Genomic DNA, 15,066 nt, shown 5'->3' with positions numbered 1-15,066 from the left:
AAAACCCGAGGGAGATGGTGCCCGAGGAAGAGACTCGAGGTTGCTGTCAGGCTCCCGTCCCCCACATGTGCACCCCACCACATAAAGTAATGTTAGGGTGTAGCTCCACCACATAAAGTAATGTTAGGGTGTAGCACATGAATCTGGAGCCTTGTAAGCCAGGGATGATTATGAGTGTGAGGTCAGGTGTTATCATCAAAAAAGGACATATAAAATGAAGGATTTAGACAGGATACAGTGGATATGAGGAGTGGTCACTCCTCCTGTTTCCTAGCAACTGTGGGCAGAAAATGCTTCACTGGGCTGTGAAGTCTGGCAGTGCCCATCATGGTGTTCCCCCTCACAGGTTACGTGTGATCTGAAAAACTGACTTCTGCTCCTCCTGACTCAACACCATCTCTAAGAACCACTGTCTTTAGGCGTCAGCATCAATAAGTCAGATACAGAAGGTTCTGGAATCCTTACTGTAGATAATGCTGGGGACAAACGAGGCAAGTGAAGGGTTAAGAGAGCGGTGAGACTGCAGGGGCTACACCAACTGGCAGCACACACTGATGGGCAGACAAACTGGGAGCTGGAATTTGTGTATAAAGTGTCCTATGCAGATGAGCCTCTGGCCCTAGTTATGGGGCTATGGACAGCGATGGCTGCTGGGGGAGGGAGAGCCAGTGTTATTTAAGGGTCTGGGCTCTGGTAGGTCAACCACACTCCACTGGATGGCCACACACAAACTGGAGTTGACAGGTTAGTTAGAAGTGGGGTGTCGTGGAATATTTGCGTAACTAGCCAAAGATGTGTTAACTTTTCTTATGCTACATTTGTTTAACTATGTATAGATGTGTTGCATTTGCATTAAATAAAATTAACCTAGGCTAGGGAGGCAGGGTTAGCAACTAGTTGACAGGAAGTAGCTAGGAGAAACATAGCATGAGTTTTTTTTAGTTGGGGCATTGTGGAAGGTGAGCGGCTTCCTGGGATGCCCGCTAAGAGAGAAGGTTAGCCAGTTGTTACTCTAACTCTCTGAGCCTGCAGGTTTTCACCCTAGCCTTTGAGTCTGAAGTTTTATTAGACGATAAGGATTTAGTTAAAGCTGCCTTCAGTGCAGTAACAGATCCATTGTCTGGGGAAACAAACTTCCTCCCAGGTTCCAGCCTTAGTAGCCGGCTGATAATAGTTTAAAGGGTAGCCACTGTGAGGAAGGTACAACAGCAGAGAGGAGAAATTAAGCTGGCAGTAGGGAGGTGGGGATGAATCTGGGGACAGTTAGTGGGTGGAGTTGAGGGTGAGTACAGTCACAATAAACACACTATGAAATTCTTGAATTTATAAAATTATGTATTAAAAAACTAAAAGATCCTATGTATTAAACTTGACTTGACCCTCTTAGGACCGTTGTGCTGGCTGAAGGAAAGACATCTGCTGGGTGGTCAGGCCCCTGGCGCCTGTGTGAGCTCTGTTTTGTATCAAGTTGTAACCCTGAATCTGAACTGTGTTTTATGTGTTTTCACTCCTTTGAGTCAGTCACACTGCAGCTTCTAAGAAAATGTGCGCTGACAAATGAGGGCTTCAGAGCCCTTGGAGTTCACCTAGGCAGAGTCTGGTGCTAGGGATAGGTGCTGCTGTTGACTAAGCCTTGCCTCAGGCAACTGCTGGCGAGTTCTCATGTACAGAGTCCTATTCAATCCCAACAAAGCGGCAGCAAAAAGCCAGGCTTGGAGGAGAAGCCAGAGATGGGCAGTGTGAGCCTTTTCAGAGCCAGTGGCTGGCAGAGGAAGATTCAGGTCTTTATAGACTCAGGCTCTTGAGTTGTACCGGACAGTCCTTACATTTGCAAAAGCAGTCACACCAGGAAATCTTGCCATACATGCACTATTTAACATAAGAGAACCTGATCTTCCCTGAAGTGTGTTTGCAGGTCTTCTATGGAGCAGGCATTTCAAGGCAGGGAGCAAGGGTACTCCTAAGATCAGGCAGTCCAGCGGATGGAGCCCTGGAGTGGTAAGATAAGCTGCTGGCTTCCATTTGAGTTTAATGCCACAGATTGTCTAGGTCAGTTGAAAGTTAATTCCAGAAACAGTGCATGCTTCCCCTGGCAGCTTGATCCTCTATAAATTCTAAAATCACCTCCAGGATGTAGGCCACCTTGCTATCTAGATTTCTTACACTTCTATGTTCTTGCGCTAAGAGTCAGATTATAGTAGCAACAAATGCCATTGACAGCATGAAAAAATTAAATAAAACAAAAACCCAAAGCAACTTCTAAAAACTGTGAGAAATGTTATGGAGGCTGCTGCTTTATGTGAACCAGGTTTGAATGCCAGGTGTCACTTGACACACACCTGCATTGTTGCTATGTAGTTTCACAAAACAGGGAATGCAGGACGTATCTGTCGGGGCCTTTTTGAGCAGGGGGACCCTGGGATATTGGCCAAGCTTTAGGATGAGGAAGTGCACTTCCATCACCCTAAACCAGTGGAGGAGGGCTTTAAAGAGTAGGCACAGAAAAGGACTTGGCACAAGGCACCAAGAAAGGTGAGTCTTTTTATTGCCACCTCTGTGGAAGTTCGTGGGAACATGCCAGACTTGCTGCTGGCAAGCACATTTGCTGGGCATGGTCTCCACAGTGTTCTGGAGAATATGCTGTGTTGGCCACTGTACGTTGCACACTGCCATTGCTGCCACTGACTCCTACCTGGCCTGTCATTGACTCCTACCTGGTCTGTCCACTCTGGTCTGTCTGATCTCCACATAGCAGATACAAGCAACTTGTGGCCAGCCCCTGCAGCCCTCTGAGGCTGCCTCTTGCTGTCAGCTCAGTGATCACCTCCGTAATGTGACCTGGCTTTCACTGACTTCTCAACTGCTTCCATCTTACCAGCTGGACACTTTCAGTTCACTAACTACCCAAGGGTCTAAAACTGTTAAGAATTCCCCCGCTCTAGAGTTTATTTATTTTTAAATTACATGTATGCATGTATCTGTGGGGGGGTATATGCACATGAGTGCAGGTGCCTATACAAGGTAGAAACATTGGATTTCCTGGAACCACCTAATATGGGTTCAGGGAACTATAAGAGCAGTGTGTGCTCTTAATTGCTAAACCACTTCTCCAGTCCCTCCTTTGTTTCTTTTCAGCTCCATTCCCAACCACAGTCAGCCTTTTTTGCTTATTTAAAACAGGCTCTATTTACAATTCAACCACCACAATGGACAATACCAAACACCCACACACCAGAAACAAACCTGCATCTGCACTGAACACATATAGATTACTTTCTTGATTATTCTAGAAGCAACATATTACAACTATAATATACAACAGTATAAGTACAACTTATACTATATTAGGTATTATAGGAAATCAAATGTCTTAAAGAGGAGAATATGTACAGATTATAGCAAACCACCTCACCATTTTATATAAGGGATTTGACCATTATATCAAAGATTTGGTATCTTGAGGGCCTGGGAACTAATCCCCATATAGAGACTAAGAGAGAATATATCGAAAGCTTCTTCAAATCTCAATTCAGATGTCCCTAGATGAGGCCCTCATTCATATGACCTGTGAGTACCAAGTACTTTTAGTTCTTAGCTCGATCAAAGTAGAAATTTCAATATAATTGAAACACAGCTACCATAGGAGTTGGTATCTGTTTACCTTCAGTAGCAGATTCCTAGAATCTGTCACCCCCCTTTGGAATCCTGCCAGGGATTAATGAGTGGGTTCCAGCTCCTCCAGACCACAGCGGCTGCCATTATCTGCTGTGTTGATTATAGCCGTTCTACTAGCTGCAAAGCCACACATCACTGTGACTGATACATGAAGCCACGTCTCACAGTGGCGCCATTCTCTAGTGGTAAAGAATCCTGAACATATTTACCAATTATTTTATATCCCTGGAGAAATACTAGCATTCTCTCCCATTGTTTACTTTAGTTATCTCTTTATTATTTGCTGTGAGCTGGTTGCTTAGAATCATTTTGTTTTGGTAACTGTAATAGCAAGGAGAATGGCCAAGAAGAGAGAAAAGGTATATTGGCTTTATAGGAAAGCAGAAAATTAGGGGCCCAGACATGGATAGAGATTCAAGGCAGCAGCCAACAGGAGGTCAGTTATAAGAAAGCAGTGAGCCCCGCCCCATTTTACTCCTTCCTTCCCTCCTAACCAACAAGCTTCTAAACATGGGAGCCTAGTGTGAGAGCACCTGTGCACCTCAAGCTCTTTAAAAACACAGCCAGGCATGGTAGTGTATGCCATGCACTTGTACGGCTAAGGCAGGGGGCTCATCTGTCTGAAGCTAGCCTGGAGTCCCTAGGGAGGCCTTGTCTAACCAAACAACGAAGGTCTGAAGTCCTGCTCACCACTGGGCTCCCTGCATACATGTAAAGAGATCCCTGATATTTCTTTCACTTTAAGAAAAGTCATCCAGGGCTGGAGAGATGGTTCAGACTGCTCTTCTAGAGGACCAGGGTCCAATTCCCAGCACCCACATGGCAGCTCACAACTGTCTGTAACTCGTGTTCCAGGGGATCTGATACTTCACACAGACATACATGTAGGCATAACACCAAGGTACATAAAAGACAGGGGGGCGGGGTAAGGTCACCTATATGATCAACACAGTACAGGACTGTACTGTGAAGTCTCACAGAAGAGACTGCCCCCTGTTAAGTGCAGCTCCTCAGCAGCCAGTACCACATGCCCCTCGGGGTTCAACAAGGCAGCCGCTGTGGACATGCCTAGCACAGGTTGGCTTTGGATACATTTTAGTTTATTTCATTTTGTGAAATATCTGTTTGTCTATTCATAGCTTTAATCATCAGTGTAAAATGTATTATGTGTAAATTTCAGTTCTTTATTTAATTTTATTTTTTTGTTTTGCCTACAGGTATGTGTGTGTGAGGGTGTCAGATCTTGGAGTTACAGACAGTTGTGAGCTGCCATGTGGGTGTTGGGAATTGAACCCAGGTCCTCTAGAATAACAGCCAGTGCTTTTAACTACTGAGTCATTAAATTTCAGCTTTTTAGTGACTTGTTTTTATCTTTTTGATGTTAGGAGTTGATGATTTAGAGGTGTGTGTGTGTGTGTGTGTGTGTGTGTGTGTGTGTGTGTGTACAGCAAAGAGTGATCCTAGAGTGAGTTCTTCATTGTAGACTTTGGTTCCATTGTGTCTGTATCTCTGATTGCCTCTACTACACAGTACTTTGGAGTGCAGCTTCCATGTTGGGTGGTTTTAGGCAACTTATTTCATGTTTCAGCACCTGTTTCCTTTCTCTTACTACTGCTTCCACAGGTGAGCTAAAGCAATTCCTTTCCCTGCCCTTCCTGGGCAGCCGTACCAGCTTCTGGCCTTGGACACCAGCACCCAAGATCTCCAGCATGTGATTCCCATGACTTGTCTCAGTGACATCCCTGGTTCTAAGGCCTTTGAACCTGGCTTCTGTGATTCTTCAGCTTACAGACAACCTATTGTGGGGCTACTGAGACTGCACAGTCAGGTAGGTCAGGTTCCCCAGTACCCTCTTCACACAGTCATCTTACCTATCTCTCTTCCTGGAGAACCACCAGTAGGTTCGTACTTTAATTCTGGGTTTGAAAAGCACACTTTACTATATATATATATATATATATATATATATATATATATATATATATATATATATATATACACACATATATACATATATATATATACACACATATATATACATATATATACATACATATATATATATATACATATATATATATATTTTGGAAGAGAACAGGGGCCTTATGTGTGATTTATTGCTCCCCTTGTTAGTGGGATCTTGTGTCCCAAGAAGTTTGCTAGTTTGTAGTGGGCTGCTACAATTTCTACCTTTGCTGAAGTAATCTTTCTTTTATACCTGAGCAAGTCAGTTCACTTAGTTGGAGATAAAATCTAAAGAGTTCCAATACATACTTTTTCTAAAAGCTGAAAGATAAAGAAATGAATTATTTCTCAAACTCCTTCAAGTAAAATAAAACCTCAGGCAGATTTAAAATCATCTAAATGGTGAGTTTCTGGAGATCTATACACATTTGAACCACAGAGGGGCAAGGAAACAACAACAACCAAAGCCAGCCCACAGTTCTTTCTAACAACTGCAGTCCAGCTTTGGAAGTGATTGCATACAAACCAGAAAGGTACAGCATGAAAAAAGGCATGGACACAGACAGCATGCACACAAAGAAGCCATTGACCTTTGAAGGAAATTAAGTTCCTTAACTTCATGTCCTTATTTATAAAGGAATGGTCACTACCGTCACCAATGCAGAACACAGCAGAGAGCTTGGTTCAAAGTAGACAATTAAACAAGACATCAAAGGCACCTGGTGGGACAGCCACAACTTCTTCATCTGGGGCAACTAAGTATCTTTTACTAGGAAACAAAGGCATCATCTCTTCCTGTGTTGCTAAGGTTCCTTCAGTCCAGATCCTGGAAATACCCAGGGCTGAGCTGCACTAAAAGGAGGGGTTGGATGCCGCCGTAGTCCCAGACAGCACAGTTCAAGTGTGGTGAGGAAGATGCTGTGTTCTTGTCTCAGAGCTCAAAGCACCTTGTGACTAGGACAGTAGGCAGTCAGTCCTTCGTCTAGGGTAGTGAGTGCAAGCCCTGCTCCTGCCCTGTGCCCTCCCACTCTAGGATTCTTACCGGTTTGGGGCTTTCAGTGTCAGGCAGGTGTCTGACATCCACACTGCTGTCTTCCTCACTACTGACAGGTTCAGTGCCACCCAGGTCCTAAGGGACAGTAAAGAAAAGCAGCGAAGATGTCATTCTTCACTCACACTGTCTCAAGCCACACACACTGCACAGCTGTAGGGGTGGTGTTCCTAAAGCTACAGTGGACACTGTTTCTGCAGAAACCATCCTGCCATCTTCCTTTGTAACAGAAAGCCAGCAGACACATGTGCCCATTTGTTTTACTGGCATCAATTCCTGCTGCCTGTAGTGTTCCTCAGGAAAGCCTGCCCCTTCTCTGTTCCAGGCTGGCTGTCTGTCTTAGGCCAGGTCCCTTTTTCTTGTCAACAGTTTGTCAGGAACGAGAACCTGGACGATGAACTTTGTCAGTTCTGGTAACAAGACTAAGAAACGTGTGCTGGAGGTTTGCTGGACGTTCTTCATCTTTGGATTTTTTTCTTTGTATTTTACTACTTATCTGGATGTTTATGCTCACAGATTTAGTTTTTACAAGCCAATAGACACTGAAAAATTATTTCCCCCACAGAATTGTAATCATATGTGCCTAGAGAAAGAATGTGGTTGAACTGATGTAGTCACTAAGACACATGATGTCTCAGGGTTTCTACTGTTGTAGGAGACACTGTATACATGATCCACATGTGCATTCTGAGACTGGGGGAACGTGAATCTGGGTATTCCATTGTTGTAACAAATCATGTCCCCACAAATTCACTGCTATGTTAACTACCCATGCTTTAATTTTCCTCTTTCTCCTTCTGGTCTTATACATTCGACCCATCTCACGCTCTGTTTAACTTGAGATAGAATTCCAATCCCTAAAAGCTGAACATTTACGTCCTGAGATGGCCAATTGGGATGCCAAGATTCTGGTGTAATTATTGTTACATCCGCACCTGTGTCTACCAGACCTTCAATGACAATGTCATTTATTCATATTTTTAATTTTAATCTTTGTTCATTTATAGAAGTTTGCCAAAAATACTTGCTTTATGGCTTTTATTGAGTTTTTTGTTGTTCTTTCTTCCATAGCTGTTCTATCATCCAGAGCAGTATGGTTTCTTACAATAGGAATTAGGTTCTTTAATTGCTCCAGGAAGGAGTTTCCTCCAGGACAATAGGAGAACGACTGAATGGAACTTGGTATGGGGGGGCCTGTGAGAGGCCCCTCAAGTGGCTTCTTGATGGCAAAGGGTTACCTTGACTGTTCTTTGTTTATCTACATTCATCATGGGTCTGGATAGGGGGGGTCCATAAGTCCTACCCTTCCTGAAGGACTTTTGACAGTGTCATTTTGTTGTTGCTCCAGGAAATAACCTCCCACCTGTGTTTAAGCAAGAACCTGTGTACAGAAGTTTCTGTTCTGATGGAGGAAGGTCATTGGCTAATAAAGGAACTGCCTTGGCCCTGTGGGTGGAATAAACAGAACAGAATGCCAGGCTGGGGTGTTGGGGACGCAGCCCCACCGCTGCTCCTTATTACTACAAATGGCGCCCAGATGTGTGGCTAACTGAGTCCACAGAAAGCTTGAGAAAGCTTGGAAAAGAATAGAGTAAAGCATGTTTCTTATGGCAATTTCTTGGGTCTACTCTGCTTGCCAGAGGCAAGCAAGCGCCTCATCTAAGAGAGGCTTCCTGACTCAGCTTTGGCTGCAAAGCCTGCAGCTCATTAAGAGGTCCTGCCACGAAACACTTAAACGGTGTTGACGAAAAGCTGAACGCATGCTTTTCGGTTTTCAGTAGTAGCAGGAAAAAAGCTGCGCGTTTAAAAATGCCGGCTTTCTGGGCCATTCTGCCAGGGCAAACTCTGACTGTTTGAGGCAGGAGGGCCGGCTACAGAGAGAGGACTTGAGTGTTGTCTGTTGTAGCTCGCTGGCTGGCAGGGACCTTGAAACGCCATAGAGGTGTGGCTATAAACACGGCTACAGCCAGTACCTCAGCCATGAGGCTGGAAAGCTAAGGAATGGGCTACATCTAGCCGGCAAAGCCACGCCTTTAGTCCTACTGATATTGCTTGGTAAATTAAAGATTCATGTGGTCAGAAAAAGAGAGATATACAGTAAAGAGAGATTCAAAGACAGAGAAAATTTCTGAATGGTTTAAAGTGTGTTAAAAATATATGCAGACTAAAAGTTAAAATTCTTAAAGTAAACCTCTGTGACTTCAAGGTGTGGTAGCACACGCCTTTAATCCCAGTGCCTAAAAGGCAGAGACAAATGGATCTCTGTGAGTTCAAGGTGTAGTAGCAAACACCTTTAATCCCAATGCCTGGCAGAGACAAACGGATCTCTGTGAGTTCAAGGTGTAGTAGCAAACAGCTTTAATCCCAATGCCTGGAAGGCAGAGACAGGCGGATCTCTGAGAGTTCAAAGACAGCCTGTTCTACAGAGTTATTCCAGGTCAAAGATACGCTCAAAAAGCAAAAAGTTAACCTAGGAATGTCACAGCTTAGATTCTTAAGCACCTAGTGATTTAAAGGCGCAAATCAAAAGTGCTCCTGGATAGTAAAAAATTGCAGATTCACAATAGGACAGATTCAGACCACTAAATGAGTCACACTGTTGGATGAATGTACGTAGGCTTGGGAGAGAGAAGAAAAAGAATATAGAGAATAAAGTTAATGGTTTAAAAAAAAAGGTAAAGTCTTTAAAGAGACAGAGTACAGATAGTTAAGAGATTAAAAGAAATAAAGAAAAATAAGCCACGTAAAAATGGAAAATCCACAGAGAGTCTGGATTATGTACATTGTGTTTTCTTTAAAATTTTTGACTGTGAAGGAGCTAAGTACAGAGAGACATTTCATTATATGGGCTGCCAAGTGGAACCAGAACGGATATCATGAGGGTATGATTTCAAAATTTGGATCTAAGGATATGATACTTTGGAAAAGAGATTCTGCTTTTGTTTTCACAGAGGATCAGACTTTGTGGATTGCATTTATCCCGATTCGGTATGATGGACCATGCCCTCTTGAAGGGTTGGTGTGAACACCTTCAGAAAATTGCTTCACTCAACTGCCAACTGAGATGACCCTGGCACACAGGTTATACCATGAAAGACCTGATTAACGACGCCCCCATTCAGCAGGAAGCAGTTTGGAGAGAAAAAACTGCGCCCATGTTCCCAAAATATTGTTTATAAATGTTCTTTTACATTTAAAGGGGGAAATGATATAGGTATGAATAATTTGCATTGGTATGGATTTTAAGGTCAATTTTGTTATATGTATATGCATATTTCTGCTATTGATTAAGGTATTGTGATTGTGTAGTTCATTTAAATATGTACTGTATAATTAAGAAATATAGGTTGTTAATGGATAATCATCGATAATAGTAAAGCTTGTAGTCATGTTAGTTAAATTTTCTAGATATATAGAGATATATTTTAGATAGACATTCTTCATGTCTTTCAAAGATTACAGAATAGGACATTTAATGTTTTAATAACTGAGGACTTTTCATGACAATGAGACACTCTGCTCCTGGCAGCACCAATCTACTTCAAGAGGAAGATGGGCATCGAAGAGGCTCGTTATGGAGTTTGATAGCCATTTGGGCAAGAAACTGCTCTTGCCTGGACTGTTGCATAAACTGGACACAGAGAACCCACAGAGAGAGGACTACTGAACTTGCCTAAGGTAAGATGATTTTTCGGGGTTCCTGATTCATGAAAGAGTCTGCGAGACATTCTGCAGGACACAACAGATAGTGACTGAACTGACTTTGAATTTTCCTGCTTTATGGAAATGTCTGCTGGATACCATGGGCCTGAAGGCTGAAGATGGATGCCCCAACAGTACAGAGGAACTTTGGGTGACTGTCCAGGCAGCAAGATGTCTCTGTCATTTCTAGAGTTTTAAAAGTTGCTTTTTTCTTGTTTGCTTAGGTAGTATTGTATCTTTCTGGAGTCTTTGATGGAGTTAAGAATAGTTAGTTATAGTTTTCCTTAGTTATAATAAAGATTATTGTAACTTTTACTTGATAACTGTTTTGTTATATGTAATTTTGCTATGTTAAAGTTAAAGCTTTTTTTTTTTGTTTAAACCGAAAAAGGGGAAATGATGGAGGAAGGTCATTGGCTAATAAAGGAACTGCCTTGGCCCTGTGGGTGGAGTAAACAGAACAGAATGCCAGGAGGAAGAGGAAGTGAGCTCAGACTCGACAGCTCTCCTCTCTGGAGCAGACGCCTCAGCAGAGATGCCATGCCCCACTCCCGGGCAGACACACGTGATGAAGCTCCGACCTAGAATCTTCCCGGTAAGACCGGTGCGCACAGATTATTAGAGATGGGTTGATCGGTATATCAGAATTAGCCAGTAAGGGCAAAAGCTAAAGGGCCAGGCAGTGATTAAATGAATACAGTTTGTGTGTTGTTATTTCGGGGCATAAGCTAGCCGAGCAGGCGGCTGGGGTGTTGGGGACGCAGCCCCGCCGCCGCTCCTTATTACTACACTGTTCCACACGGTGTCATAACCGTTCAGTCCCAAGTAAACACACAGAGACTTAAATTATAAACTGTTTGGCCTATTGCACAGGCTTATTACTCACTCTTACAATTCAAATTAACACATAATGCTTATCTATGTTTAGCCATGTGACTTGGTACCATTTCCTAGTAAGGCTTTCTCATCTTGCATCCTCTGCATTTGGCTGGTGACTGCATCTCTGACTTTCCTCTTCACAGAATTCTCCTAGTTTGGTCACCCCACCTATACTTCCTGCCTGGCTATCGGCCCATCAGCATTTTATTTAACCAATATGAATGGCAAATCTTGACAGTGTTCAAGAGCATTATCCCACAGCAGGAAACTCTCACACACAAGACAGAAAGTAGGAGGGGCTGTGTAAGCAGAAGGGTTTTATGGGAGAGGATAGAGCGATAACAGGGGTGAAAACAGCTGAAATGTAGTCTATAAATTAAGTGTATGGGACTGTCAAACAATGAAAGGAAGAAAACCTGCTATGTACTTGTGTGGATGTGGATAACAGAAACACAAAGTGAGGTGGCAAATACTCAACAAAGCCCTACAGCACTGGGTGACCCGAGTGTGTCAGTTCCTGGTATGCTGCATCCGTATCACAAATATACAAGAATCACAATAGATATTCTAATGCCTTTCTATAATTCTTGTATGTCGATAAAATCTTGGCATTTAAAGAACTAATTCTGTGTAGGAAAGCCACCCAGAACAAGAGGCACCCAGTACAATCAATAGACATATCCTCAACCCTGAGCAGCAGCAATCTCTGGTCCACACAGCTCACCACATACAGCAGTTGCAATTCTGAATGTCTGAATGTCTGGTGATAGTGCTCTTTTTCCATGGAGGCTTCATTAGAGTTATTCACCTAGCCAATATGTTAATATGTATGACAAATTAGGCTCCATGTCAAGTTCTCCTTCCAAGGCACCAGTCTTATGGAACAAACAGCTGTTTCAGTAACCTGCAGAGTCATACAGTATAGCTGTATTTAAGATTCTCCTCTATGAACCAAAGTTATTTGCCATTAAAAGCTCCTCTCTGAGTTTGCCTTGTGAGTTGTACTGTATTTTCCTAACTTATTGTACCTACATTTGATGCAAGGCCAACAAACAGTATAAAACCAGGTTCTTTGTGAAACCATTTTCATAGCTTAGCTAGTCATGAACAATTTAGCTGGATGGTGGTATATCCACTGAGTATAAGAACTGTCTGTCAGACAGCCACTATGACTTATGCCTGCACCAACAGTCTAGAACACTCTTGGGATGCCTTTGTCTCAGTGGAATCCCAGGGAGTGTAATGAAAGTGCAGCCTCAGTCAGAGCAGTTTCTAAGTTTGTACCAGACTTTGGCTACCACAAGCCTTAGTGAATTATAGCAACCACTTCTACCTATACCTAAGACACAATGCTCAGATTTGGAGCAAACCCTAAGCTATCTGAATGTGACTTGTACTGGGATGGGGGTAGACATTTTCCTCTGACTAAGAAGGCAATTAAAGCTTACTAAGAGAAGCCCTCCCGAGCTGCCTCCCTGGTGTTGCATTAGTGAAGATGCTTTTCTTGGGTCTTTTCCATTTTTAGGATTGTGGGCTGAGCAGGTTATGGGAAGAATGAAGCAGTAGAGGCAGCAGAGCAGCCCTGGCAGGGATGACAGCAGAGAGCTTGGTGGGCTCAGGGTGAGCTGCCTGGATACTAGAGGAGAGGCAACTGAACAGTTAAGAGAACAGCCAGGGCAGAAATGAAGGGAAGGTGAAGCTGACGGAGGATAAAAAACTGTAAAGAAGAAAAAATAAATAAAAGACATGGCAATTGATGGAAACTACTCAAAAAAAAAAAAACCTGTAAAGAGCCAGGGAAGAGAAAAGGCCAGCTAGCTCTGGCCAGTGGGTGAGTTCCAGAGAGCTGTCAAGCTGGTGTGTAGCAAGGACCTGCCAACAAACAAACAGCCCTTCAAGAAACAAGTACTGGGTAGCCATCCACCACACAGTAATGTTTCAATGATGGACCATATACATAGTTGTTGCGGGAGGTCCTCCCACTCCTCCAGCCTATCGCCGCTGAGATACCAGCCCCTTGGGGCGTGGTCTCTCTCCCTTTAAAAAAGCAGCCACTTCCCTCTCCTCTCTCTCTTCACTTCCTGCTCCGCCGGCGACTAGACTCCTGGTTGCGTTGCGTAGAGGGCCGTTGCCTGGGACAGTGATCTGTAAGTTTTTTCCCCTTTAAATAAATATCACCCTATTAATCATAATCCCACATTGGTGTGGCATTGTTGTGACTTACGCCTTCATTTGGCACCCAACGTTTGGTTTTAGAACCTCTCCCGGCTCGCAGCCGCGAGTTCGGCTTGGCAGCCGGAAGTTCGGCTTGGTGGCCGCAAGTTCGGCTTGGCGGCCGCAAGTTCGGCTTGGCGGGAGCCCTTGCTTCCTCAGCCGCTGCGGCCTTGGCCTCCCGTGGTTTGCTCTTTTCTGAATTGTTTTTAAATCTCTCTTGCAAGCACAGCTCTTAAAGTGGCGCGAACCAGAGCACGTGGTTGCTGAAAGCTGCAACCCCTCAGGGTGACTCTGTCACGTGGAGGCATAAGCAGCTTCCAGATTGCTCTTCTCTACCCCTGGATTCTGGGTTTCTGGTTCCGTCTCTGGAATTGATTTAATTACATTTACTTTGTTGAGAAACTTGCGTTTTCCAGTTTTTAACATCTACTAAGGCACTGAAACAGGACCATGTTTTCATCGCGATTCTGCAATAGCGCCACCTGCTGGACAATAGGTAATATGGCAATTTTCGTTTCTAACGCAAATTTTACTGCTTTGTTTTCACTAATACAATGGATTAGTAATTTTATATTTACTAATACAATGAATTACATCATACAAGGTTTATATGATTATGGGAATACCTTAATTTGCTTGTTACTAGGCTTCAGTTTTCTTTTCCATATTCTATCATTAAGGAAGAATATGGCACTCCTAAGAATGATTGAATCTTTACATACTAATAATGAACAGAAGAATATGGCACTCCTAAGAATGATAGAATCTTTACGAACTAATAATGAACAACTAATTGACAGGATTAAAATTATTGAAAATCAGAAGTTATCTGAACAAGTGGATACTATGACAGACAAAATTGATTCCATATCCAAGGGTATTAGAAAGTTACCTGAAAGGGTTCAGGCTATTGAATTTGACCTTCAGAGTTTATCACAAAGTTTTGATAAGGTAACAGACAGAATGTACCTCCAAGATGGGAATCTACATGATATACAAGAAAAGTCTAAGGAGGACATGTTATCTTTGAAGGAAAAAATTAAAGCTTTGGAATCACAGGTGCAGAATGGGGACCAAAAAATTGATACCTCAGTGAAATCACTGGAAATATATACAGGTCAGGAGATTCAGGATTTAAGAGAGACAATGATAAAAAGGTTTGAAAAGATTGGAGAAATTATTGCAGCTGGTGAACAGAGTAAGGAGGCACAAGGACAGGATATAATGCCTCCACCAGCTATTAGAACTGGCTTACCCAGGGTTCTAGCGACATACCCTGTACTTAATTCTGACAAAGCGTCAACTTCTAAAGGCTCAAAGGGAGTCAGAGAAGCTAGATGGACACCAATAGCAATGAATGATCTGAAAGAAATTAAGCAAGCTGTTGTTAATTTTGGCTTGCACAATGCATATGTAAAGGAAATGATAAAGACTTGGGCTTCTAATGCTAGAGCTATCCCCCATGATTTCCATCAGTTAGTGTCTGCAGTTTTAGATAAGGGACCTTCCTTGATGTTTGGAATTTATTTCAGAGAAGAATCCAAACATATGGAACAGCAAGGAAGAGCAAAAGGTATTGA

At 43.0% G+C, this 15,066-nt stretch overlaps 1 protein-coding gene across 9 annotated transcripts in view; it reads right to left on the bottom strand.

Moving 5' to 3' along the window:
* The window catches only part of Patj (PATJ crumbs cell polarity complex component), a 314,603-nt gene that overhangs the window by 78,098 nt on the left and 221,439 nt on the right, over window positions 1-15,066 (bottom strand). For 7 of the 9 annotated variants that reach the window (XM_075944778.1, XM_075944774.1, XM_075944777.1 and 4 more), the window contains one exon: window positions 6,683-6,769. The exons of the other annotated variants lie outside the window; for them this stretch is intronic. In XM_075944778.1, coding sequence (XP_075800893.1) covers window positions 6,683-6,769 — 87 coding nt within the window. The remainder of the gene's footprint in view (window positions 1-6,682; window positions 6,770-15,066) is intronic. 9 annotated transcript variants of the gene reach the window in all.

This window comes from Microtus pennsylvanicus, chromosome 13, assembly GCF_037038515.1.
Source record: "Microtus pennsylvanicus isolate mMicPen1 chromosome 13, mMicPen1.hap1, whole genome shotgun sequence".
In the NCBI taxonomy this organism is placed as follows: domain Eukaryota; kingdom Metazoa; phylum Chordata; class Mammalia; order Rodentia; family Cricetidae; genus Microtus; species Microtus pennsylvanicus.
Note: the sequence above shows the minus strand (reverse complement) of the source record. Positions and strands in the feature narration are given on the sequence as shown.